Below are 26,364 nucleotides of genomic sequence, written 5' to 3' on the forward strand. Positions count from 1 at the left end.
AATAATAATAATAATAATAATAATAATAATAATAATAATAATAATAATAATAATAATAATAATAATAATATATTTATATTCCACCTTTTCCCAAAGGAATCAAGACGGATTACAAAACAGAAAATGACAATAAAATGCAAATTACAATAAAATCACATTTTGAAATAATCCCTTACCCCCACCTCCTTCCAATCATAACCCTCACCATTACAGAATAATGAACCACAATAACAGTTTGAATAATTATACAAAAAAATTACAAATACATAACATAGCATGTAATAGTGGCATAACAATGGTGGCGCCCTGTGTATACAGGCACCGCCATTGTTAAGTAAGCACCAAGTGGCGCCCGCACATTGCCACGCGGCGCTGACATAATGACTGCGCCAGTGGCACACTTGTTACGCCGCCCCTGTGGCTTTAAAAGCACCCGCTTTTTGTGGGTTCTTTTTCCGCCAGAGGGGAGCCGCGCGGTTTGGTGGCTGTGGCTTCTCTCCGGAGGAAAAACAGGCACTGGCACGCTGCCGCTTTTTGGCAGTCTGTACTGCGCCACTATCTCTTTCTCACATAATATCAGAGCTCAAAGGCTATCAAATGAGGCTGAATGGTGAGAGATTCCATTCAATGATGGAGGAGAAAATATATTATTTCTTCAAACAACACATAGTTTAGGAGATAAAATTTGGAATATCGGGTCCAGTTTTGGGCACCATAATTAGAACAGTTTTAAATGTTGATGTTTAATCTCTTTTTATGGGTCCATCACTGTTTTTATGATTGGGGGGAGGGTTGGTGTTTTGGAGGTTTTTTAATTGTAATTTTTAATTGTTTGATGTTTTAATTATACTGTTGGAATCCGCTTTGATTCCTTGTGAAAAAGCAGAATACAAATAATAATTATTATTAAATTATTAAGATGGACTCTGTCCAAAGGAGGACAACCGGAATGGTGACAGGTCCTGAAACCATGCCTTATGAGGAGAGACTTAGGGAGATGGTTAACCTGGAGAGGAGAAGGATAAGGGGTGATGTGATGGGTCATGTTTAAATATTTGAAGGGATGTCAAATGGAGGATGGAGCAAGTTTGTCTTCTGCTACTGCAAAGAACAGGACATGGAGCAATGGATTCAAACTATAGGAAAAGAGATTCCACTTCAACATTAGGAGGAACTTCTGACAGTAAGAGTTGTTTGATAGTAGAACACACTCCCTCGAGGTCTTTAAAAAGAGGCTGGATGGCCATCTGTTGGGAGTGCTTTGATTGTGAGTTCCTGCATGGAAGAATGGGGTCAGACTGTGTGGCCCTTGTGGTCTCTTCCAACTCTTTTGTGATTCTATGATTCTACTCAAGAGCGTCATGGTCTTGCATGAGCCATATTTTGTGGTGTACCTGTAGGTTTCAGGATTGCCTAGAGTTGGGGAGACTTCTCTTGTAACAGTTTGGACAATCTGATGCTTATATTCTCTGGCTTCATGCCCAGAATGTCTGACAACTACCTTGTATATTGTAGGAATCCCATACTCACCAATGATCATAAATCAAAATGCTTTCATTGGTGAGTTCATCTCTCTTCTTCTTGGAGTCTTAATATATAAACATTTAAAAATCGTTAAAGTTTTTATCAAGCTTGTATAGATTGTCATTCATTGCTTGCTAAAATGAAAAAAAATGTCCATATTTGGGAGTCCTAAAGTATATTTTATTGTTTGGAAATATTATAACATTTTAATTAAAAATGAAGTGGAAAAACTCATTTAAATATAGAAATTCATTCAAATTATTTTTTAAAAATGATTGCAGAGCACACAAATACTTATTCTTGTTTGTAACAGGGGTACACTGATTTTTACAGGATTCCACTAAGATCAGATGAAGCCTCTTAGAAAGTAACAAAGGCGCGTTACAGACGGGCCCGACATCATCGCGCCGTCATTATGCACGAGGGGCGGCGCTTCCTGATGCGCCTTGCCCCTCGCGCGTAATGACTACGTCAAAATGGCGGCGCTTTGGCACTTGCGGCGTCTCTTCCGGGCTGCAGGAAGGAGCGCAATTTTTGCTTCTTTGCAGCGTCCGAGAACTGTGCCGTTTGGCTGCTGCGTTTCCCGAACGCTGCAACCGGCAGCGGCGCAAGACTGCCCCTTCTGGGCTGTCTGTAACGCACCTAAAACAACTTATTTCAGTATATGACACAATTGATCAGAACTTAGAAAGCTACTTTTTTCAAGGATTCGCTGCCATTACTCATTTTTCCTGTGTTTCTTATTGTCATAATTTATTAAAATTTTCTCCTTATTTTTTCTCCTTATTTTATTGTTACTTTTCATTTTCTTGGTTTGATTGGGAAACCAAATAACATAGCAAGAAAATGGCTGAAAGTATATTCAAAATTCTCTCAGACCCTTAGAACCAGTGAATAAAGGTAAAAGTTAGTGTCACAAACTACAAGATTCTAGCTGCTTTACTTTGTATGTTGTTATACCTTGTTACTCCCCACCCCATAATGTCCTGGGTAACATTTTTGCTTCCAAGCTTCCAAGCTGAGGGCTAGAGATTCTTACTATCCATCAAAATAGTTAAAGTATTTGCATAGCTTGGATCAAACATTGATCAGAATGGTGACTGCAGTCAAGAAATAAGAAAAAGACTAGAGGAATGGAAAAGGCAGCCATGAAAGAACTAGAGAAGAACTTAAAGAGCAAAGATATACAATTGAGCACTAAAGTCAGAATCATCCATTGTATTCCCCATCTTTTTGAATTGATGTGAGAGCTAGACAGAGAAGAAAGTGGACAGGATGAAAGTGGACAGGAAGAACCTACTCATTTGAGATGTGATGTTGGAGAAGAGTGCTGAGGATGCCGTGGACGCCCCAAAAGACAAAAATGGGTCCTTAAACAGATCAAGCTTGAACTCACACTGGAGGCCAAGATGATTAAATTGAGGCTGTCGCACTTTGGCCACATCATGAGAAGGCATGGATCAATGGAAAAGACAATAATGTTAGGAAAGGTGGACAATAATGATAGGAAAGTGGAAACAGGGCAAACCAGATAGCAAGACTCTTTGGGAGATCATGGTCATGAATCTGCAAAATTTAAGCAGAGCAGCTGAGAATAGCTGGTTCTGGAGATGTCTCATCCATAGGGTCACCATGAGTCAACTCAAGGGCAGTTAACAACAAATTGACAGCAAAGGTTACTTCTTCATATTCTTTAGTCGTCAGTAATGGGTCATAAAGCTGCAGCTTTAAGAGTCAGGCATACCTGTTGAACTGCCAGATAGGAAAAAGCAGTTCCAAGCACAAACTGCAAAAGTCAGAGCCCCACTCCCTGCTCTCAAAGTGATCCTTCTTTCTCCTATCATCATCCTAGAATCTTCTGTTGAATTTGAGGAAGCATTTGACCTCTCAAGCCCTATACCAATACTGAGCTGATTCAGAACCCCCCAAATTTACTATCTTCTACTACAACTTCCAGAATCCGCTAGCCAGTTTGGCCACTGACCATAGCAATGGCAATAGCAAGTATATTTCTATACAGCTTATCAGTGCACTTAAGCACTCCCTAAGCAGTTTACAATGTGTAAGCTAATTGCCCCCAATAAGCTGGTACTCATTTTAGTGACCTTGGAAGGATGCCAGCCTGAGTCGAGCCTGAGCCCTTGGCTGGTATTGAATTCACAACCTTGTGGTTTACGAGTGAGTGGCTGCAGTACAGGCATTTAACCACTGCACCACCAGGGCTCCTTGGCTAGGGGATTCTTAGACCTATATTCCAAAACAGTGATATCATTCCTTTAGTTGTCATTTCTTTGGTTGGCTAGCAAAATTAATTTCCTCTGAATCTGACACTCATTTAATATGTAGCTCTCCAAACCGAATGTCTTACAAAAGTTCTAACAAAACAAATCTACAGGGGGGGAAAGCTTAGCATTTCAACAAAGCAGAAAGTCTCTCAAGATACATGGGTTGATGTGCATTTGGACTTCGAGCTGGATTGCTCAGGAAACATTATAGCTGTGGTTCTAAAAGCTGAAAGGTTCTTCAGATGGTGAAAATAATCCAGGTAGAATTTGGGTTAAATCTTTTTGTTCACATGCATTTTGGATGCATCTGATTAAGTTGGAGAGGGCTGCCAAAAACCCCACTTAATCCGGGATAATCAATGTTGGTTTTCCCCCCAAATTTTTCTAAAAGATTCGGATTTTCCAATGTGTGAATAACTGATGTAAATAGGCCCAGGATAAACTGGGATAAAACACTGCATGTCTTGAACATGTTTCTAAAAGACTCGCATCATTGACTTCATCTTCATTTGATTGCAGATATGTGTGAGCAACTCACAGAAATGTGCATAGTGTGAACGACAAACCTGGAATGCATGAGCGAGATTTTTGGCATAGTCACACTAAAAACAACAACAGTGTAGTCTCTCAGTGTTAGACTACACTCCCTGGATGCCTGAGTCACCATGGCCCTCGATCAGGAATTCTGGGTATTGTTCACCCTGGGAATCTAGGTTGAAAGCTATTGCTTTGTAATAAGATTTTTTCATGCAGAGAACCATGCATTTTAATGCTCTTATCATTTTGAAATAGATGTTCAAAAATTACATTTTTAGGAATTATGGACTGAGTATTTTGTTGAACCTTAACTGTACATGAATCCTTATTAAAACCATTCAGTTACTCAACTGCAACAGCAACTAAAGATTTCATTTGCCATCTAAAAAGAATTAGCAGTATTAGTTGAATTGAAATCTTGGCCATGGAGCTATATAAGACTAGTATGTTGTAGCCTGAATTTAGTTCTTTTCTGTCACCCCAAGAGACTGCCAGGCTTTCCATAATATACTTCATTAAATTTCAGACTAACTTTAGTTGGAGACCAATAAAATAAAATACGATAACAAGAGAACAAGCAAACCTTTACAGCAAGGCAGATTTATAGTTCTCTGCTAGCTGCAGTATGTGCCAAATATGTACATATAGATTTACCAGTCAGGATGTTAGCTTTTAAAGGAATGGCTACCCATTTTCTCCCATATGCCTTGGCTTTCTTTGTACAGTTGAGTTTGCCAAAGGGGCCAAATACAAGTCTGTGTTGATTGTATAGGGAGATGAAGAACATGTATATGCATACATATACAAGACTCTCACTTTTTGGTTGCTTTTATTCAACTGAGCGCATGACCAACCACACAATTCAGTTTTCTTTTTTTGCTTTTGCTGCGGTGGTGGAGGAGGAAGTGTTTCTCCTTGTTCTCAGAAGTCCATTCCTTTTCTATGGGAGGCTGCATCAGAGTGCAGCTCCTGTTGTGTGCTCATTTGCACAGTCTGTTCTGATATTTCTGTCTGCCACAGTTTCCTGGCCCACCCAGATCAGTGTGAGGCATTCTTGTTTGTCCAGGTGGTAGTCAGGCTTTGCTATTAGATTGCACTGGTTTCTGAAATTTATTTGTCACTCTGCATATTCAAGATTAAGATTCAGTTGTTTTTATTGTTATGCGGCTTCAAGTTAACTCCAATTTATGATGACTCTGGAGATAACTGCAGTAATCAAAGCTAGTGCAACAGTAGCACTATAGCACTCGATATTTTCACACAGTTGTGCAATCACACAATTATTATGACATTACCATATAATATTGAGATTGCGTTTCTCACACATCCATGAATGTACATTAGTACATTAGTACATTGGAGTTGATTGTTTTGTACATGCTCTGTTTCGGTGCTATGGCGCATGTCTTGAAATCATGTTTCTGTCTCACACAGAATAAAAGGAAAAAAAATAATAAAAATTATTACTTCACCACATTGTTTTAATCCAGTGTAAACAAAATTGTGCCCCATAACTCAAAAGGAGACTGAAATCCACTGCAAAACTGATCCTGGCAAAGGGAACGGATTGCCTCCACCGCAATGCATTCTGGTTATCCTTGATTGCTTCCGCAGTAGTGTGAATGAAGTACTGTATGATTAACCTTTGCACTCTCGCAATTGCACTTCATTTGTGTTATTGAGAAGTCATTCATCGGACTTCCCTATGAATGGTTTGTTGCTGGAGCATAACGGGTTCTTCACAGGATAAATCCCGGATGAGTGCTTCGTTGTCGGAAAATCTTCAGTGCAACTGCGTGATTTAGCCGGATTATGCCTTTTTTTATGTTCAGCATTAAGCCTGCTTTTGCACTTTCATCTTTGACTTTCTTTAGTAATTGTTCCACGTCTATGATATATTCAGCTAGTAATACGGTATTGTCCACATAACTAAGATTGTTGATGTTCCTTCCTCCTATCTTCACTCTTTCTTCTGAGTCAGAAGCGGGTTTCAAACCGCCAAAAAGCGGTGGTCTGCTGCCGCCACCGGTTGCAGCATCCGGGAACCGCAGCAGCCAAACGGTGCAGTTCCCGGACGCTGCAAAGAAGGAGTGTGAAAATCGCACTCCTTCCTGGGCCCTGGAAGAGACGCTGCAAGTGCTGAAGCGCGCACTTGCAGCGTCATTTCTGGGGTGCGACGTGCAGAAGCAGTGCGTCCGCTACGTCAAGATGGCAGCGGCCGTGTGGAATGGCTGCTGCCATTTCGTACGGACTCAGTCCGTGCTAGGGTTAGGGGCGTCTGGAAGAGACTCCCCTTTCTAGCCCTAGCACGGACTGAGTCTGTCCTAGGGTGCCCGTCTGTAACGGGCCCAAGTCTTCTGTTCTTATGATGTGTTCTGCTTACAAGTTGAACAAAAAGGCTGATAGAATGCATCTTTGCCTGACCTTTGCCAACTGGGAACCAATCTATCTAAACCAGCATTCCCAAAATGCCATAAGATGGAACAATGGTAGTTAAAGTGGGATAACAGTAACAATGGGCCTCTGAAGGGTAAACTTGTAATATGGAGTTTGTACAATGCTTAGCTTTTGTGGTGGCACAAGTTAGAAAAATGAGCACTTAATTCCTTTTGCTGTAGAGTGGCTTTGTGGCTACGGAAAGTTATATGCCCAACACCAAGGCGCTACATCTGGTCCCACATTTTCCTAGTCTCTAGTGTTATTTACTTGTTATTCAAAGGTATAGCCATGTTAGTATGGAAACCCAAAATGCAAAGGGATCTTGTAGCACCTTTGAGACTAACTGAAAGAAAGAAGGACATGCATCTGAGGAAGTAAGCTGAAGTCTACAAAAGCTCATGCTACCAACTTCTTTCTTTCAGTTAGTCTCAAAGATGTTACAAGATCCCTTTGCATTCTTACTTGTTGTATGCCTTCAAGTCATTTCTGACTTACAAGGACCCTAAGGTGAACTTATCTTGAGGTTTTCTTGGCAAGTTTTTTTCAGAGGAGGTTTCCCATTGCCTTCCCCCGAGGCTGAGAGCATGTGACTTGCCCAAGGTCATCTTAACACATTTACTCAAATATGCTATGCGTCTTCCTTTTTCAAAATCCACTTTTCCTCATTAGGTTGCCTTGTTTTCCATTTTCTGCCCCCTACTAACTGAGCAGGGTATATACACCTCCGTCCTGTCTTTTCCTTCACGTGAAATGTCTATTCCTGCCTGCCTTTATTCAATCTTTGCAGCACGGTTTCCTTCATTTAAGCAGCTCAAAGTGAAGTCTCAAAGTGAAGCTTGAGGTCAGATGCATGTTGAACTTGTGCAGTGTGCTGAAGAAGTATGAAATCTATAACCATGAGTCAGTATCACTCCTCTGCCTGCCTGCCTCACATTTTCCAGAGGCAGTGGAAGTGGGATTGGTGCTAGTTGTGACCAAGCCACATGGAATTTTGCTAGGAGATGCAGGTCTGCTTGGCCAGAGCTGTGGAAAAACCTCACGCCTCTCTTGGCTTGCATGGGAAGCAGCATGCTGCCCAGCCCAAATTCTTTCCATGCCATGCTGCTGCAATGAAGGAAGCAAGATTGGTTCTCTCTCAGGCTGCCATCTCTAACACTGCAAAAGAGTTGTTGACAAAGCTGAGCGTTGTGACTGAACCTCCTCCTGTGTCTGGAAATGCAGCTGAAGTCTAGCAATCTATGAAGGATGGAAAAAATCTAACATTCCTGGATTTTTTTCTTGTCTTTTGGCAATGGCACAATTGCATTTCCCTCTTTCTGTTTTCAGGTTCTAAAAAGAGAGGCTTGGGAGCACAGCTTGGCTGAAAAACCTGTGAAAACACATCAGCATCATTTAAAAATACACCTGTTAGGTTTGCAGGGCAAGTTGGGATTTTTTGTTGTTGTAGAGTGAAGGTAGATTTCAAGAGCTGTCCTTAAAAGAGTAGTGTTCCTTAGTTGTTATGTTTTTGCTTTTCAAGAGGTCAGGGCTCCTTGGGAGAAGTAAGTACATCAGCACATCCTCTCCCTTTCTGTTTTTATTCCACACATACATATGGAAACACTTCAGAAGTCAAATGACATAAAGGAAAGGGTAGAAAGATTCAGAAGTATGCCTACCTCTGTGTCTCTGTGGACCTATCACACTTAGGTCCTATGTGCTTCCATCTCAAAAATGGTTAAAGTGGTAGCATCCCAGAAAAGCAATCCCATTTGCTATTGGTTATCACACAGAGAGCGCAACAAGGGGTTAAAAGCACATTAAAGTGGGCCCAATGCAAATTTGGCTATCAAAAGGAGACAAACAAATCCTCATTGCCTGCTTATAAATACCTTCTCTGAGCAGGGTTGCCATATCCCGGATTTGGGTGGGACAATCCCGGATTGGGGGGATGTCAAAAAAGATCCCGTCCTGCGTTGTTTTTGTTCTATCATCATCATCATTATTTATCATCATCAACGCCCCTCATGTTTACCTGAATCCTACTTTTTTAATGGTATTTTATCTAACTATCCAAGATGGTTAATTTTGCTGTTCACTTGATTCTCAGCCAGTATTACTGCTACTAGAAATTGGGAGGGGGGGAATAGGAAATTGCCATTTTTGCTCTCTGCCCTGGGGTTATCTTGACCCCTGCCTAGTTCTTAGTCTCAAACTGGATTATTTCTGCAATGTGTTTTGGACCAAAGAGGGTCAGTTAAACCTCCCGAGAGAAGAAATTCTTCATTCTGGGAGCAATCTTCTTCAAACATACCTGCCATGTTAGTGAAACCAAGAGAAAGCTTTCCCATAAAGATCTCAAACCTTGCTCATACACTCATAAGATAATAAATTATTTTTAAAATGTGATACAGCATTCTTTATTGTTTTAGTTTATTTATGTATGCATAACTCTCCTGTGCTCCATATTAAGACTTGAGCAACAGACTGGAAGCTACAACTACATACTTCACCTTTTCCACCTTGTTTCGTTGATTGTTTTGCCTGATGCTCAAAAGCTCACTCAGTACTTGGCAACTTTTCAGCTGGTCCTAATAAGGGCATTTCTGTTCTGTGTCAAGTTGGAAATGAGGCCCCCCTTTGCTTACTAGAATTGCCTCTTTTTTTAATAATTCCCCTAGTGGAAAAAGAACCAGGTTATGTCTTATCTTGGACCCACTCCTTCCTCGATTCTGTGAAATGCCTTTGCTTGTGGCAATATGTGGCAGTAAAACTAAACTAGTACCATGCACCAGTATGTTTTCTGCTCCTTGCTGCCAGTCTGAAACTCTTGGTGTGTTCTTGTTGCTGTTGTTGCGTGCCTTCAAGTCGTTTCCAATTTATGGCAATCCTAACACTCATCATAGGTTTTCCTTGGCAAGAGTTGTTCCAAGGAAGTTTGCCATTGCCTTCCCATGAGGCTGAGAGCATATGATGTGCCCAAGGTTACCCAGTAGGTTTCCATGGCTGAGCTGGGATTCGAACTCTGATCTCCAGTTGTCATCCAACACTCAAACCACTACTCCAGGATGGCTTATTTCAGTGATGGTGAACCTTTTACAGACCGAGTGCCCAAACTGCAACCCAGACCTCACTTATTTATTGCAAAGTGCCATGGCCCTCTGGCTTTCTAGTAAGAAACTCTGGCAAACTCTGTGCTACGGCGACAGCATGTGTGCCCACAGAGAGGGCTCTGAGTGCCACCTCTGGCACGCGTGCCATAGGTTCGCCATCACTGGATTATTTGATTCCTGTTTGGATGCTCCTGTCTTTCTCTTTCAGAAAGGCCTGCTCTGTAAACCAAGTCTAAAGGAGGCTCCAGGAAGGGTCTATTATGGTCCCTGCTGCATGCTCTCTTGGTTGTATGGCACTGTGTAGCCAAGGGTCTTGTTAAGGAAATTTATTATTGTTGTTCAATAACATGAGAGAGGGACTTGCTATGACATTCCTGCGAGGTTCCCCCCCCCCCAGTTGTGTATACTGAGAAGACCGGGGAATTCCAGAAAGGAAGCAGATGCAGACTTCTCAAATTAATATCCAGTTTATTAATGGAGAAAAACCACACACAATTTACTAACACACACACAAAGCTCAAGAAAATCAGGGATTAGCGTGGATCAAGAGTTCAGGCTTCACTAGGGCAATACTCACCAAAGTATAGATTCGCCTCCGGGAATTGGATGGGGAAGAGTGGCGATGGGACAAGTCCATTCCGCAATGTGAGTTTAAATGGAAATGCCGGTGTCCAAGTCAAAGGTCCGACTGATGTGGAGTATGGAGACCTCTCAGATGGCACACAGACTTGCAAAAGTCTGGGGTTTTTTATAGGGGCAAAAGGCCCTTCAGGCAAAGGCGTATAATTGCTTGTCTAACACCTGGATGATTAGGTCTGATTGTCTTATTAGGTCTTAATCTACTTGGGCAACAGACTCGGGGAGGGGGTAAGCAACTCTGGGAAGGCAAACACTGCACCTTCTGATTGCATGGGCAAAATGATAATCCCATCTGCAACTTCCTAGACTATCTGGAATGACAATATTTACTGAAGATGACTTCACCTTAGGTGTGGTGTGTACATGTCCTCTTGCTTATCTCTTAATGGCGGACAAGCAGCCAGAGTTCATCTAGGGATCATATGGGCTATCATTTACACCAAAATTTTATTGAGAGCAAAATAGGTAACACCCTCCACTCAGAAATTATGAGGACTCACAGGTGTGTGATGATGAGTATTTTCCGAATTAATCTTCGCCATTGAAATTTTGGTGTGTGAATATTGGAGAGGGAGTCCTTCTAAGGGAAGTATCACACTAGTGATGCCCGGAGGGGCGGGAATCTGGCTACCTGGAACCAATACACACATATCATACATACAAAGAATGAAATAAAACAATCAACAATAGGCAGTGGGAAAGGCAATCATGGAAAACATAAGCAACAATGAGAGCATTCAATATGCAATGAGAAAAGCAATAGGCAATCAATAATAAATCTGAGTCCAATAACTGAAAGAGAATAAATGTAACATGAGTCCAAACAGTTGGTGGTTTGTATATGAAATACAGAGTCTGCTTTAAAACCTCCAAAGAAGAAGACTCCACCAGCTCTGAAGCAGCAACTTCCACTGTCAAACAACTCTTGCTCTCAAGGCAGTTCTTCCTAATGTTGAGGTGGAATTTCTTTTCCTGTAGCTTGAATTCATGGACTTTATCACACAAGGAAAATCAGGGTAAATTGGGGGTTTGAATGGTCATTTCCCCAGGAAAGTCATGCGATCGCGGTGAAGATTTCCACACGACATCACGATTAAAGAGGACTTATGCTGGGAATAATCAGGGAATAACCAGCAACAAATCATTCATGGGGAAATCACTTGAATGATTTGTTGCTGGTTACTCCCTGGTTAGTCCCGGGATAAGTCTTTAATCGCAATGTGAGTGAAAATCTTCACTGCAATTGTGCGACTTTCCTGGGGAAATTACTATTTAAACCCCTGATTTTCCCCGATTTTCCCCACATGTGATAAACTCCCATTGCTCCATGTCCAGTTCTTTGCAGCTGCAGAAAACAATCTTGCTCCATTTTTAGTATGATATCCTTGGCCAACACCTTGCTTTTCCCTAGCTCAAGAGGCGTGGTTGTGATGTTATGTCTGGCAGCATACCAAATCAGTTTTTCACAATATGCTTGCCTTCTCCAGGAAGTCCCAGAGCATTTTTGCCAGCCCCCAAATCCAAAAATAAGGAAAGCAATTGGTAAGGGGGTTGGTTTGAAAGGATGCCGTCATTTCTCCAGGAGGGGATAAGTGAAAGGGTGGTCTTGCAGCAAAGGCCGTCCACAACGTGGAGTACAGTATCCATCCCTCATCCCACTTCCCAGCAGAAGGCTGTGTGGGATCTGGCTTCTCTCTGTGTCGGAGTAGTGAATTTATGCCTCAGGCTGTTTTCCTTGCAGTGTGAATGAAATGAATCAGCTGTTGCTTACAAAGAGAAGCTATGGAATCAGATCATTTACACAACCGCCCCACTCTAGATGAGTTCCTTTCTATTACTATTAAGATGTGTTGGTTTTCAGCTGTGTGTGACTACAGTTGAAGCAAGTTTTTACACATGACCGTCCACAGAGCTGGATAAAGATACAGGCGGCCCTCTGTATCCACAGATTTTTCAGTCCATGGATTCAAACATCCACAGCTTGAAAATATTCAAAAGCTATATAAATTCCAAAAAGTAAAGCTTGATTTTGCCATTTTATATAAAGGACACCCATTGTACTATGCCATTGTATTTAATGGGGATTGAGTATCCATGGATTTTGGTATCCATGGGGTGTCCTAAAACCAAACCCCATCAGATACCAAGAGCCCGCTGTATTTTTTGGCTACAACTTACAGAATCCCTGCAGCCCTGGCCATGCAGGCTATTGGGATCTGGGAGTTACTGTATATAGTTAGCCCTCCATATCCATGGATTTTTTATCCACTGATTCAAGCATCCATGCCTTGAAAATACAGCGCGCCCGCACCATACGCGGGCGCGCCATACGCGGCCTTGAGCATACGCACTCAAGCCGTGGGGCACGCACAGGGCGGAAGGGCAGTGCGTCCCATTCAATTGAATGGGCGCGTGCGCCCATTGCGTCCCACGTGCTCCCGCGCCGCTGCACACGAGCCCCATTGTTTCCAATGGGGCTCAAGCATAGGTGGAATTCGCCTTACGCGGCGGGATCCGGAACTGATCCCCCGCGTAAGGCAAGGACAGACTATACTCCATATACATACATACATACATACATACATACACATTCCAACAAGCAAACCTTGACTTTGTCATTTTATATAATGGACACCATTTCACTGTGCCATTATATTTAAAGAGAATTTAGCATCCATGGATTTTGGTATGCCTGGGGGTGATGGTCCTGTAACTAAACCTGAGCAGATACCGAGGACCGACTGCAATTAGAAAATTAATACACTTTTATGAACAATCACCTTAAAACCAGTTGTTTTAGTTTACTAAAACATCTGGTGCATTCTGTGATTGTTGGCAGTGTGGCTAAAAGTCAGCAATGGTTTGTTTGCATAGAGCAGCTTCTCAGGACTGTCAAATTGGGTTTTCTAAGCCCATACTCCACTTTGAAAATATCCTGTTGGAGCTGCTGGCAGAGTGATCCCCAGTTTACATCTTTTTTTGTCATGGTACTTTGTCAACTGTAAAAATAAGATTTGAGCGATAGTTTGATAGACGTTTTGGCTGCAGGAGTGATGCCTGCCTCCAGTTCTGGCAATGTTGTGGAAGGAAAATAAATAATTCAGTTCTTGATTTTAGCCACCAAGCAGCTGTTGTTTGCCTTTCAGGAAAAAAACCAAGAAACTTCCAGGATAACCATTTCCTGGAGGATAGCCTTGTTTATTTTCTTGCTGGCACTGATGTAAATGTCTGTGCTTCAAAGGAAATATGCAAGAAAGCATTATATGAGGCAAAAATGGATGCATTCAGCAAAACAATGAGTTTATTTATTTATTGACATATTTATTTGGTGGCATTCCCTATTTGTTCAACATGTATGCAGACTCTATCATAAGAAGAGTAGGTTTAGACTCAGAAGAAGGAGGAGTGGCGATAGGAGGAAGGAACATCAACTGCCTAGGGGGTCATTCCCACTGCAGTTTGCTCCGAAATGGGATTCGGGGCAAATGACCCTCATTCCCATTTGAAACTGCTTCCGATCCTCATTGGATTGATTCCAGGAGGAAAGAAGCAAGACAAACACAAAAAGCCCGGGGTTTCCTGGCACTAGACTGAAAGTGTATTTTTTTTAAAGAATTGATTCTGGGGTTGCGCATGCAGAGAAAGAGGATAGACACCTTCGAATCCTCTCCCTTCTAAGAGATACAAATTAGATCAATTATTGCTCCATTTAAAGCATAAAGTTGATAAAAAGTGCAAGGCACTTAATTTGGACACTAGAAATTAAGATCCAGTGCAAGCAAGATCTCTTTGGCCCCATTCGCACTGGGCATACAAAGCGACGTATATCGCTGCGAGTCTGGATCAGATCAAGTTTCTAAGTCATATTCGAATCAGGTCCATTGTTCCCATTACAAAAGGGAGCAAATGGACTCGGTTTTTCTTTACTCATATTCTCGTTTCCATTGTATTTTGTTTTATTTTGATGTGGGGTTTTTTTTTGTTTGTTTGTTCCCTGTTCCCATTGCCTTTCTGGAACCATTTTTTTAAAAAGCTGTCAATCAAGCGCTTAGGCGATTAGACATCACAGTGACATCTAATCCCCCCATCTTCTTCTTCTTATCCCCCCTTCTTCTTCAAACCACCCCAATATGCAGCAGCCAGGCACCCCTTTTCTGTCTCAAAAAAAGAAACAAGGCTGGATGCAGGAGCCACGTTCAGGGTTTTGGTTTTTTTTCTCTCTCTCTCTCTTTTTCCTTTCTGCTCACAAAAAGTTTTCGCCAGCCTTCCTTTCTCCATATCCCTAATCCTCTTTCCTTTCTTTTCCCCTCCCTCTCCAAAAAACCCAGTTTAACTTTCTTTGGTTTTTTAAAAAAGTTTTACACACCACTGGATAAAGGCTATGCGAACGGGGGGAAATGGTGCCGGCAGGGATGTAGCCAAGGGGTCTGGACCCCCCCTTCTTGGGGTCTGGACCCCCCTTCCATTAGAAAAATGAATGGTGTGTGCTGCTGCACCGCCGCGCCCAAGCCCCATTATAATGGTGGCACTTAGTCTGGACCCCCCCTTCCTAAAATCCTGGCTACGTCCCTGGTGCCGGGAATGCCAGGAAAGAGAACAAAGCTGGTGACACCCCCGGGACAGCCCCTTGAACATTGTTCCTCCCCCGATTCAGACACACTTATCGTTTCCATTAATTCGCCGCAGATCCGACATGGCAGCTGCAAAAAAACAACAACAACCCTCTGGAAAAGTGGTGTCAGGATAACCCAGGTTATCCACCGCTGATTCGGGTTTTAGCTAGAGAAATTGATCAAAGTTGGATCAAACGCGGATTGAAATGGGAACAATTTTCCCTAAACAAGGATCGAACGCAAGTTCAAATGGGAACGATGTTCCTATAATCCAATTCTTGATTTGATTTATAGCCAGTGGGAATGGGGCCTTTGAAAAGAAGAAAAGCAAGTGGGAGAGAAAAGCCGGCTGCAGTGTGATTAATGAACATGGAGACGACAACGGTGAGTCCTCCCACAAAAATCTTGCTAGAAGTCCTGGATCATAAATTGGACAAGCTGTTTGATGCTTTCCAAAGCATTGAGAGTACAATTCAAGCTCTCACAGAGCAGATAAGTGGAATAAAAAAGACAGCTGAAGAAGCTAAGGAAAAATCTGAAAGCAATGAACAACAGATAGAGACGCTGAGAAGTGAAATTGTAATGCTTCGGGACAGACTCATAGATGCTGAGAATAGACAACGAAGGAGAAATTTAAGAATAAGGACTTGTTTATCTCGGATCGGCCTTTTTAGTCATCAAGGCGCTTGTAGAAAGCGTGGATGAGTCCTTCCTGAATCTTCATCCACGAAGAAAAGCCAGAGAGAGAGACACTTAGAGAAATGGAAGTACCAAGTTTGGATTAATGCTGGACTTAAAAAAAAAATTACCATGGAATATCTACAAGAATTGATTCGAGGACAACTATGAAAGAAATGAACAAGATCCTAAAATATAAAGTCATAACTCTGAACACTAAAGTCAGTATAATCCAGGCCATCACCATGTACGGATGTGGAAACTGGACAGTGAAGAAAGCTGATAGGAAGAAAACAGATTAATTTGTGCTATAGAAATAAACTAGATGGGGGTGTTCCATCACTCGAACTATAATATAATAACAATAATTTGCAATGTGGTTCTGGAGAAGAGTGCTGAGGAGACTGTGAACAGCCAAAAAGACAAACAAATGGGTCCGAGAACAGGTAAAGCCTGAATTCTCCCTGGCTTCCATTTTTACCTCAAACAGGTAAAGTCTCAACTCTCCCTGAAAGCCAGGATGACTAAATTGATGTTGTTGTGCTTTGGACACACCATGTGAAGGAAAAACACATTTAAAAAGTCAGTTGTGGAAGGCAGCAGAAAGAGAGGAAGGCATCAAGCCAGATGGCTAGGTTCAATCAGGGAGACCATGGGCCTGAGGTTGAGGACAGAGGGGGTTGTCTACCACCTAGAGGACAAATCTATTACCTATTTGAGAGAACTGGCATGGTGTAGTGGTTTGAGTGTTGGACTACAACTCTTGAGTTGTTTGATTCCCCGCTTGGCTATGAAACCCACTAGGTGTCCTTGGCAAGTCACATTCTCTTAATCACAGGGGGAGGCAATGGTAAACCTCCTCTGAATGAATCTTGCCAAGAAAACCCTTGGTTTGTCTTAGGGTCACCTTAAGTTGGAAACAACTTGAAGGCACACAACAACAAACCACCTATTTAGAAAGCAGATTGCCACTCTAGGAGTGGCAGTCTGCTTCTAGGAGAGGTAATTCACCCTTTTCTTACCTACAAAAAGGATGGTTTGGAAAGTGGAGGTGTAAGGAAAGGAACTACAGAAATAGCTTTGGGACCACTCTCTGCCCATCTCTGACTTAGCTCTTGAACACGTTTCTGATGCTTCAAAGGCTTGGTTCCCAAACTTTGGTCCTCCCGGTGCTTTGGACTTCAACTCTCAGACGCCCCAGCCAGCTTGGCCAACAGGCTAGAATTCTAGGAGCTGAAGTCCAAAACATCTGGAGGACCAAAGTTTGGGAACTACTGGATGTATATCTAAAGGCAGGCTCCTGCATGTACGTACAGAGTGCTTTTTGATCTCCCTGCTCATTGGAGCATTCAGAGCTTCCAGGCCCAGAGTCCATGGCACTTCCTTTCCAGGAGATTCATCACTGGCTTGTTGCCTGGCGTTGGAGTCACTGTGCTTCCCATTCTAGGCTTCTGCTCTTTCTGTTCGTTTTGCAGCACTCCTTCTCTTTGACACAGGAATTTGGACTGGAAAAGTTCCTGCAGGCTTGTTATCTTCCAAGCTTTGGCTGGAGTTAGTGAAGGCTGGAATGGGCTGAATTAGCAGGACTGTCTAGTGTGTTGAGGTTTTGGCAGGGGATGGAGTTGGAGAGCAAGCAAGACTTTATCTGCTGACCCAGCACTATGGGACCGGGGTGTGGGATTTTATGATGGGACAGAAGAAAGGGAGGGGGTCAGAAAGAAAGCAGCGGATAGGTCTCCCCTCCACTGCCTTGCCTTCACTGTGGCTGTGCTTTCCAACCAGAGAATGATAGAAATGAAAGCATGCATAAGGAGACAAGGATTTCCATCGCGGTGCAATGATTTTCCCACAACTGTGTAAAGATGCAGCCAAAGATCTGGCTGGCCAGTGGGAAACAATAAGTACCATTGATCCCTCTTCTTGCTGTTCTAGTCCAATTCCTTGATCTCTTTGTCTGGTTGTGATCCAGATGGCTCTCTATTCTCATAACCTCAGGGGTATCTCACACCTCTGTGCCTTCCCTCCCTCCCGTCTTCAACATGTGTGTATCTACACAGCTTTGTCCTATATTTTCAAAGTGTATGACAGATTCTGTTTGAATATCCTAAACATGATATTTTGAAGATAGCTATTTTCTAAATGTAGACATGGAAGAGCTGATACTGGGAGGAGGGGCAGGGTGAGCAAAGTGTGACCTTGAGGCCACATATTTGTCCACCCAAAACTGTTTTTGGGACCCTCTCCATATGACTTAGATCAGAGTCCTCTCCCTTCCTCCAGGGATTGCAGTTAACCTTTCACATAAGCTGCAGTACCGTTACACAAAATACCATTTTTTAATAGACTCTTAAAGTTGGAAGAGTTTCACAAGGGCCACGTAGTCCAACCTCCTGCTCAGCAGGAATAGACAACTAAAGCTATGGCCATGCAGCCTCTGCTTTAAAAAAAAACCCAAAGAAGGGGAATCCACCACAATGCAAAGCAGTCTATTCAAAACTAGATAGTCTTCTGGTTGCATCCCTTTTGGAATTGTTTGGGGAAGGGGTTGGGAGTCTTTTTGGCACTTCATGTGGGTCCCAAGAGATTGGTCCTCAGCCCACTAAAGCTGCCCATGCCTGCTATTGTCAGTGCTTGTTGTTGGTAACATGAACTTTTGTAGACTTCAATCTACTTCCTCCAAATGAGGAAGTAGACAGAAGTCTATGATAGCTCATGCTGCCAATTTCTTTCTTTCAGTTAGTCTCAAAGGTGCTACTGCCCATTCCTAGTCTTCTTCTGATTTCTTGACTGTAGTCTCCATTCTTATCATAATTTTAATTAATAATTTGTTTTATTTATATACCGCTATTCCAAAGATCATAGCGGTGAACAGCAAGTAAGCTAATTAGCAAGTAAGCTAATTTGCCCCCAACAGTCTTGGTACTGTACTCATTTTAGCGACCTCAGAAGGATGCAAGCCTGAGTCAAGCTTGGGCCCTTTTGCTGGTCTTGAACTCGCAACCTTGTGGTTTCGAGTGAATGGCTGCAGTACAGGCATTTAACCACTGCGCCACCAGGGCTCCTAATTATCAGTATTTGATCCAAGGTTCAGGAACTCTTTAACTATTTAGGTGACCTCATTACAGTGGTGCCTCGGGTTACGAAAGTAATTCGTTCCGCGGCCGCTTTCGTAACCCGAAAAGCCTTCGTAAACCGAATTGCCATAGGCGCTAATGGGGAAAAGCCGCGTTTCGTGCGAAAAAGCCGAAAAAAGCACCAAAAATTTTCTTCGTAACCCGAAAAAACATTCGTAACTCGGAACAATGATTTCCAATGGGATTTTTTCGTATCCCGAAAATTTCGTAACCTGGGTATTTCATATCCCGAGGTACCACTGTATCTATGTTGAACTAATGTAGATCCCCTGTGGTCATTATTTTTGTTCTCTTTATGTTCAACAGTAAGTCAGTGCTAGTCCATAAGGTAAAATAGGTTAGCATGACACAGCCACCAGAAAACTGGACCTGCTAGAGCTGCCCATCTCAGAGGCAGGAGTCCCTGCAAGAGTAGTCTCACATGAGGCAGAGAGAGGCAGCTGTTGAGCAGTCAAATGCTGGAAGGGATCTTGGGCACCAGCAACATCCAGGCCATTCCCTTTGGTTCCCCCACTCCAACTGCTGTACCCCTCTGTTAGAAAACAGAGCTGTATTCATATAGTCATGGGCCTGTTCTTAGCCTCTGAAGTCAGTGGAGTCACTAGAGGGGTGCAGAGGATGGGGACCACACCAGCATTTGGGAAGAAATGGGTTATGACTTTGCTTGTGTCCCTTTAAAATGCTATAAGAGCCAGTGGGGTGATGCTCACTAGGAGGAGAAAGGAGAGGCCCCAGTTTGTTTGTTTTTAAAAATGCAAATCTATTTTTTTTAAAAAATAAAGAAATAAAAATTGTTAAAAAATTATTATTTTAAAATTTTCTTTAAAAAAATCAAATTTTCCCAAATTTTCACTGTAACCACATCAAACTATGTATATGTAAATACATTTAGGTGGTGCATATGCTATTGTAATTTAAAGATTGCATTTTAATTTTGCCAGTTCTTTATGTCGCAACTGCTACCATGACATTGGGTGATATGTGGGAATTATAATTTTGAGTAACATTAGTACAAAAAACATTTCTAAGGATTCTGTATGGTATGGAATGGGAAGAGGTCAATGGGAACGGGTTGACACCATGAACTGCCACACCAGGTGACACCAACCCTTGAATCTAGGCTGCTTCAGTCTTTGGAGCTAGCCCTTTTGGATACTGACCCATTCTCAGAGTTAAAATAAGATTGGACTGTCAGGCTGCCTCTTTTCTGAGTTTGAAATGAAGTGGCCGTTATCTTGTCCCTCACATCAGTCACTGACATGTTTGGGGCCAGTTTGCCTAAAGGCCACTCAATTTATGTTTCAGCGTCAAAGTTTGCAGCTGGAAATGTTTTTGTTGTGGAACTGAAACTCTCAAAATCCCCCTAACCAGCATGACTATCTTTGAATCCTTTGACTGGGATGTGCCTTCTTGCCTTAATTATATAATTAATTATATAATTATTAAATTAAATTCTATAGTTAACTAATATGAGAGCCTCATTTCATATCAGGGCTGTAATATGAGAGAAAGGGGCTGGCTGCTTTTTCTCTATGAGTAGTGATGGGTGACTTCAACTATGCTTATATTTGCTGGAATTCAAAACTAAGCCAAATCCTCAAGGTCTAGCAAATTCCTTACTTGCCTCAAAGACAAAAGGTGGAAGAGGCAACAAGGGGATCAGCTATTTTAGATCTGGTCCTAATCAAGAAGGATGACTTGGTTAATGGGGTGCAAGTGGTGGGATCCTTAGGTGGAAGTGACCATGTACTCCTGGAGTTTGTTATACAGTGGAAAGGAGAAGCCAGACATAGTCAGACATGCATTCTAGACTTTAGGAGAGCGGATTTCAGTAAACTTAGAGAAATATTGGGGGTGATCCCATGGTCTGGAATACCTTGTTAATCTCAATGAATAAAAGTCTCCAGGACCAGATGAACTACATCCAAGAGTATGAAAAGAACTGGCAAATGTAATATCAGAGCCATTGGCAATAATCTTTGAGAACTCCTGGAGAACAGGAGACGTTTCGACTCTGATGTTGCTTGGCCACTTATCTTCCCAGTGTTGATCTTTGAAATGTTGGAAGACAAGACACACTCTTTCAGTCTCAGAGGATGACAAGGGCAAACCCCTCTAAAGAAACTTGCCTAGAAAACCCCATGATAGGTTCGCCTTAGGGTGCCATAAGTCAGAAATGACTTGAAGGCACAACAACAACAACACATGCTTGCTAAAGAAGATTGTAGAATGGATTATACTATTTAGACTGTAGAAGTTGAGCATTTTCCAAGTTTAACAAAGGAAAATTTCATTTCCAGGTTTAACAAAGCAAAATTTCTTCATCACTAAACATTGGGATGCTAAACACTGGGATGAAAGATAGCACCACAGCTCTTTTCTTGATATATTGGTGTCCATTTGCAGAATTTTTCTCACAGGGAAGTTTGAAAAAGTGTCTCTCTCACACATACACACCCCTGGTAAACTATTTTTATTATTATTATTATTTATGGTATGTATACCCCACTCTTCAGCCCTAAAGGCTATCAGAAGTAATGCAGCTTCTTCAGCTGCTACATACTGCTGCATGGGTAAACCAAGCCCAAGGAACATTTCTCGAAGATGGACAAAATGGGCTTCACATTAGCTGGACATTTGTATCTTTTAAGAATGAGAGACTCAATAAATGAAGCAGGAGGCAAGAACAATCCTGAGAATTCTGTATTCATGTTTTATTCTAACTGACCCCAAAAGAACCAAAGTACTGTTTTTGTCTTTGAGCTAGGTTCACTTCCCAGTTTTGCCACAAAACTGGCATCGGACGAGCACATTCTTGACTGTTTTGTTATTCCCTATAAAACTGAAGGAATTAAGATAGGAATAATGCCTGTTGTTAAGACAATAATCACTGTGTCACTTTCACATTTAGTGAAGCACATAATTCTGACACTAAAATGTGAGCCAGCATAGTGTAGTGGTATGAGTTTTGGACTATGACTGTGGAGACCAGGGTTCAAATCCCTGCTTGGCCATGGGAACCCACTGAGTGATCTTGGCCAAGTCACACTCTCTCAGCTCAGGCAATGGCAAACCCCCGCTGAACAAATCTTGTAAAACAACAACATGCTAGGACAAACCTTAAGGTTGCCATAAGTCAGAAACAACTTGAAGGCTAACAACAACAACATTTATTACTAACCATTTTTGGATACAAAAGATGATACTGGCAACTGGCCTGGCTTCTGTAATATCAAAATTTCCCAGTTTTCTATTTCTAACAATGTTTTATGTGTGGGAAGCAGTCTGACAGCAGCTTGATCCAGGCAGAAGTGGATATGAACAGTATGTGTACTTCCCTTGCAGGTTGTGTGAATGTTCTTTGTGCTCTGCGAAGACCTCTCTGTTTCTTCTGCCCGTGAATTCGGATCAGTATTAAAGAATGGCTCAGGTTCTACACATGGAGGCGGTTTTCCCAGGTGGGTGCATGTAAATTGCTTTTTGATGGATAACATCTGGGTCTGTCTATATTCTTCCTCTAACAGGACTTAGCTAGATGTCCAAATTTGGAAACTCACAAGCAGAGACATATTGTTATTGTTGTTTGTCTTTACAACTTGGTACTTAAGGATGTATTGATACACAATACTTATATTGGCTCTGCAGCAGTTTCTGTGTATACCTGTGCATAAAAAAATCACGAGAGCCAGGGTGACGCAGTGGTTTGAGAGACCGGGGTTTGATTCCGAGCTCAGACATGAAACCCGCTGGGTGACCTTGGGCAAATCACATGCTCTCAGCTTCTGGGGAAGGCAATGGTAAACCTCCTCTGAACAAATCTTGCCAAGAAAACCCCATGGTAGCGTTGCCCATAAGTCAGAAACGACTTGAAGGCACACAACAACAAGGCTTACAATTTACATCATTCATTTTTGGTAGTAACTTACACAGCTAGATGGCAGACGATGCCCCATATTTTGCTGAGCTCCTACATGAAGATAGTTATGTGATAAAATCAAGGGTAACTACTGGGGTCATGGGTGCTTTCTTATACCTGTGTAGGTATTTAACTGTGGATAAATTGTTGAAGCATTTATTATGGATGTAGACAGGTTAACTGAGATAGCACATTTAAGTATTATACACATAGCTTTGCAAAAACTTAACAATGGAATTAGCCAAGAAAGAAGAATTCTAGACACTCTGGAAACTCGTGCCACTGAGGGAACTGCTACAATGCCATAGAATAATAATAAACATTAACTGTTTCGAGTTAAAAAACTGTCCATGGAGCAAACTAAACTGGCCCATTGAATATATGTACACATATTCTGAGATCTTAGGTTGCTGTAGTTTGGAAACTTTACATATGTTTATTGAACTAGGGCATGATGACACCAGTAGATAGATAATTTTATTTGTCTGTGGCACAACATCCATTAGAAGGCATTCAAACAAAACAATGTACTTGTGCAACATTGATGTACTGGTGACAAAATTACAGTGGCATTAGACACTTGATAAAAAAAAGTTAAAATAAAACAAACAAAAGATTACTGGATAAATCTGAATAAAATATAATGATACCAGTATGTAATGGAAATGGTCAGTCCCTTCACAAGAGTCTTGGACCAGATGAGAAAGCAGTGTTTTAAGCTAATTTCTTTTCCCTTGTGCTTTGCAGGGAAGCCCAATCCCACCTCTGCTACAGCCTTCCATGGGAAGGAGCAGGATTTGCCCTATTCAGTGGAGACCCCCTATGGCTACCGCCTAGACCTGGACTTTCTCAAGTATGTGGATGATATTGAGAAAGGTCACACAATTAAGCGGATCCCGGTCCATCGGCGACCACGCTACAGTTCATTGCCACGGGGTTATGGCTACACAGGTTCATGGTGGACTTCCACTGAGTCCCTCTGCTCCAACATCAGCATGGACAGTCGCCATTCTTCCTATTCTTATTGTGGACGAAGCTTCTACCCACAGTACCCTAATACCACACCGGGAACTTTCAATGCCCGTGTGGAGAAGACCTTGCTGGATGCCAGGAAGAAGTTGGAAGACCAGGCGGATTCTGGAGATGGAGAAAGGTCCAGAGCAAGTGGTCTTGGGAGCCTCCATAGCAGTGTATCTGGGTCAACAAGCTCTTTGGTGGGAAGCCAGAGCCTTTCCCGCCAGACTTCTTACAATGGCTCACAGCCAGGCGCTTCAGGACAATTCACACCAATTGGTTCTGGGTTGTCAACGCCAGTCTCCGCAACCCCAGGACACCTCCAGCATGTCCGGGAGCAGATGGCTGTGGCCTTGAAGAAGTTGCGCCAGTTAGAAGAGCAGGTTAAGATGATTCCTGTACTTCAAGTGAAGATCTCAGTGCTGCAGGAGGAGAAGCGGCAACTTAGTGTCCAGCTCAAAAGCCAGAAGTTCTTGGGGCATCCTGGGGGGTATGGTAAAGGCAAGTCCAGGGGGGAGCTCTACATAGACATCCCTGAGGAAGGGGCAGGTGGAAATGCAGAGGAGGGCAGAGCAAGGCCTGACACTGGGGTCAGGCTGGACAGGAAGGAAATGAGGTCAGAAGATGTGAGTAGGTCAGCTGAAGAGAGAGAGTGGAATGGGGAAGTAGGGAGATGTGATGTTGGGGTGGCAGTCAGGGAGGAAGAGCTGGGGTTGCCTTCCTCTGAGGAGGAACGGCAGCGCCAAGCTGTCCAAGCCCTGTCTACCAAGATTGCTGTTCTAGAGACACAGTTGAAGAGGGCACTCCAAGAACTCCAGGCTGCCCATCAGAAACTGGAGCATCAATGCAAGGATCAGGAAGACAAAGAAACATCCACAAGGTATGAGGGTCTCCTGACAGAATGGAGAGTAGAGGAAGAAGGCCCAGGACATTGGGGTCACAGGGCTTCCCAGGGCCCACCAGATGCCCCTATGCGGGTGGATACAGTCAAGGTTGTCCAAGTAGAGAGGGAGCCAGAGGTTGTAGCCAGCACAGCGACAGGGATGGACCACAGGCCACAGAGAGCACAAACCCTCGAGACCAAGGAGCCTTATGCCAGCCTCAGAGCTTTGGTAGGCAAAGATGCAGAGTCTAATGAAGCAAAGAAGCCGCTCTGTGCCACCTATCACAGCAGTGAAGTGATGGAGACCACATTCCCTGTCCATACGGGACCAACAAGCCTTCCTTCTATTTTCCATTGTGTGAAAAAGATCAGCATTGCTGGCACAGAGGAGGATGGGAATGGGAAGCAAGACTTAACAGGTAAAGGAATGGGATGTCTGTTCAGTTTTCTTTGAGGGGAGGAGATCATACACACCAAGACAAGAGAATATTTGGCATATTTTCCCACAAGCCTAGCCAATTCTCAGAGAGGTGTCTCATCTCTATTTTGTTTATCCTAGTAATGCAACAAAACAATGAGAATTAAGTTCAAGTATTTCCAGTCATTGTAAAACTGTCAGTTGTTGTTGTTGTTATTATTATTATTATTATTATTATTATTAACCTTTATTTATGAAGCGCTGTAAATTTACACAGTGCTGTACATGCAATCTTTTTAGTTAGATGGTTCCCTGCCCTCGGGCTTACAATCTAAAAAGACATGACACAGAAGGAGAAGGGAGTGGTGGTGGGAAAGGGTAAGAGGTCCAGCAGTTCCTCTCTACCTCCAAGGCCTGGACCAAGGCAGATGGACTGGAGGGAGGGCTTGGCTTTATAATGGATGGTTAATCTTCTTCCAGGGAAAATACATACTCTCAAGTAGGATAATACATATACAGTACATAGCAATACAGGAAATGGTTCGATAAACAGGCACCAAAAGAACATCAGATAGTAAGCAACAATTATGCAATGCCTGGGAAGGCTTCTCTGAACAGGATGGTTTTCAACTCCGTTTTGAAGCTGGTTAAAGAAGTGATGGCTCTTGCTTGTGGGGGAAGAAGGTTCCAGGAGTGAGGGGCAGCAAGTGAAAAGGGGCAAATCCGGGATGGGGCAGAGGAAATCCTGGGCTGAGACAGGAACCCTTGACTACCAGAACGGAGGGCCCTGGTGGGAAGGTGAGGAGAAAGAAGGTCTGATAAGTAAGGAGGGGCCAGTCCATGGAGGGCTTTGAATGTCGACAGCAGGAGCTTATATTGAATGCGGAAAGGGAGAAGGAGCCAGTGAAGGGATGCCAACACAGGAGAGATATGGTCAGAGCGGTGGGTGGAAGTGATAATGCATGCAGCTGAATGCTGGACAGAGATTAAAGGACGGAGGTGAGAAAGAGGAAGCCCAGCCATGAGGACGTTACAGTAATCCAGTCGTGAGATCACTAGGGCATGGACCAGGATCTTGTCAGTAGAGGTGGAGAGATATGGTTGGATTTTGGCAATATTGTACAAAAAGAATCTGCAGTTATGCAGTTATTTCATAAGATCCCAAACATCTTGGCCATGAAGGGAGGAGAAA

The 26,364-nt window shown here is 42.7% G+C and overlaps 1 protein-coding gene across 3 annotated transcripts in view; it reads left to right on the forward strand.

The window, feature by feature from the left end:
* The window catches only part of KANK2 (KN motif and ankyrin repeat domains 2), a 198,076-nt gene that overhangs the window by 146,074 nt on the left and 25,638 nt on the right, over window positions 1-26,364 (forward strand). For all 3 annotated transcript variants that reach the window (XM_042450146.1, XM_042450148.1, XM_042450147.1), the window contains 2 exons: window positions 22,287-22,399; window positions 23,605-25,173. In XM_042450146.1, coding sequence (XP_042306080.1) covers window positions 22,363-22,399; window positions 23,605-25,173 — 1,606 coding nt within the window. In that variant the 5' untranslated portion in view covers window positions 22,287-22,362. The remainder of the gene's footprint in view (window positions 1-22,286; window positions 22,400-23,604; window positions 25,174-26,364) is intronic.

This window comes from Sceloporus undulatus, chromosome 2, assembly GCF_019175285.1.
Source record: "Sceloporus undulatus isolate JIND9_A2432 ecotype Alabama chromosome 2, SceUnd_v1.1, whole genome shotgun sequence".
NCBI lineage: Eukaryota > Metazoa > Chordata > Lepidosauria > Squamata > Phrynosomatidae > Sceloporus > Sceloporus undulatus.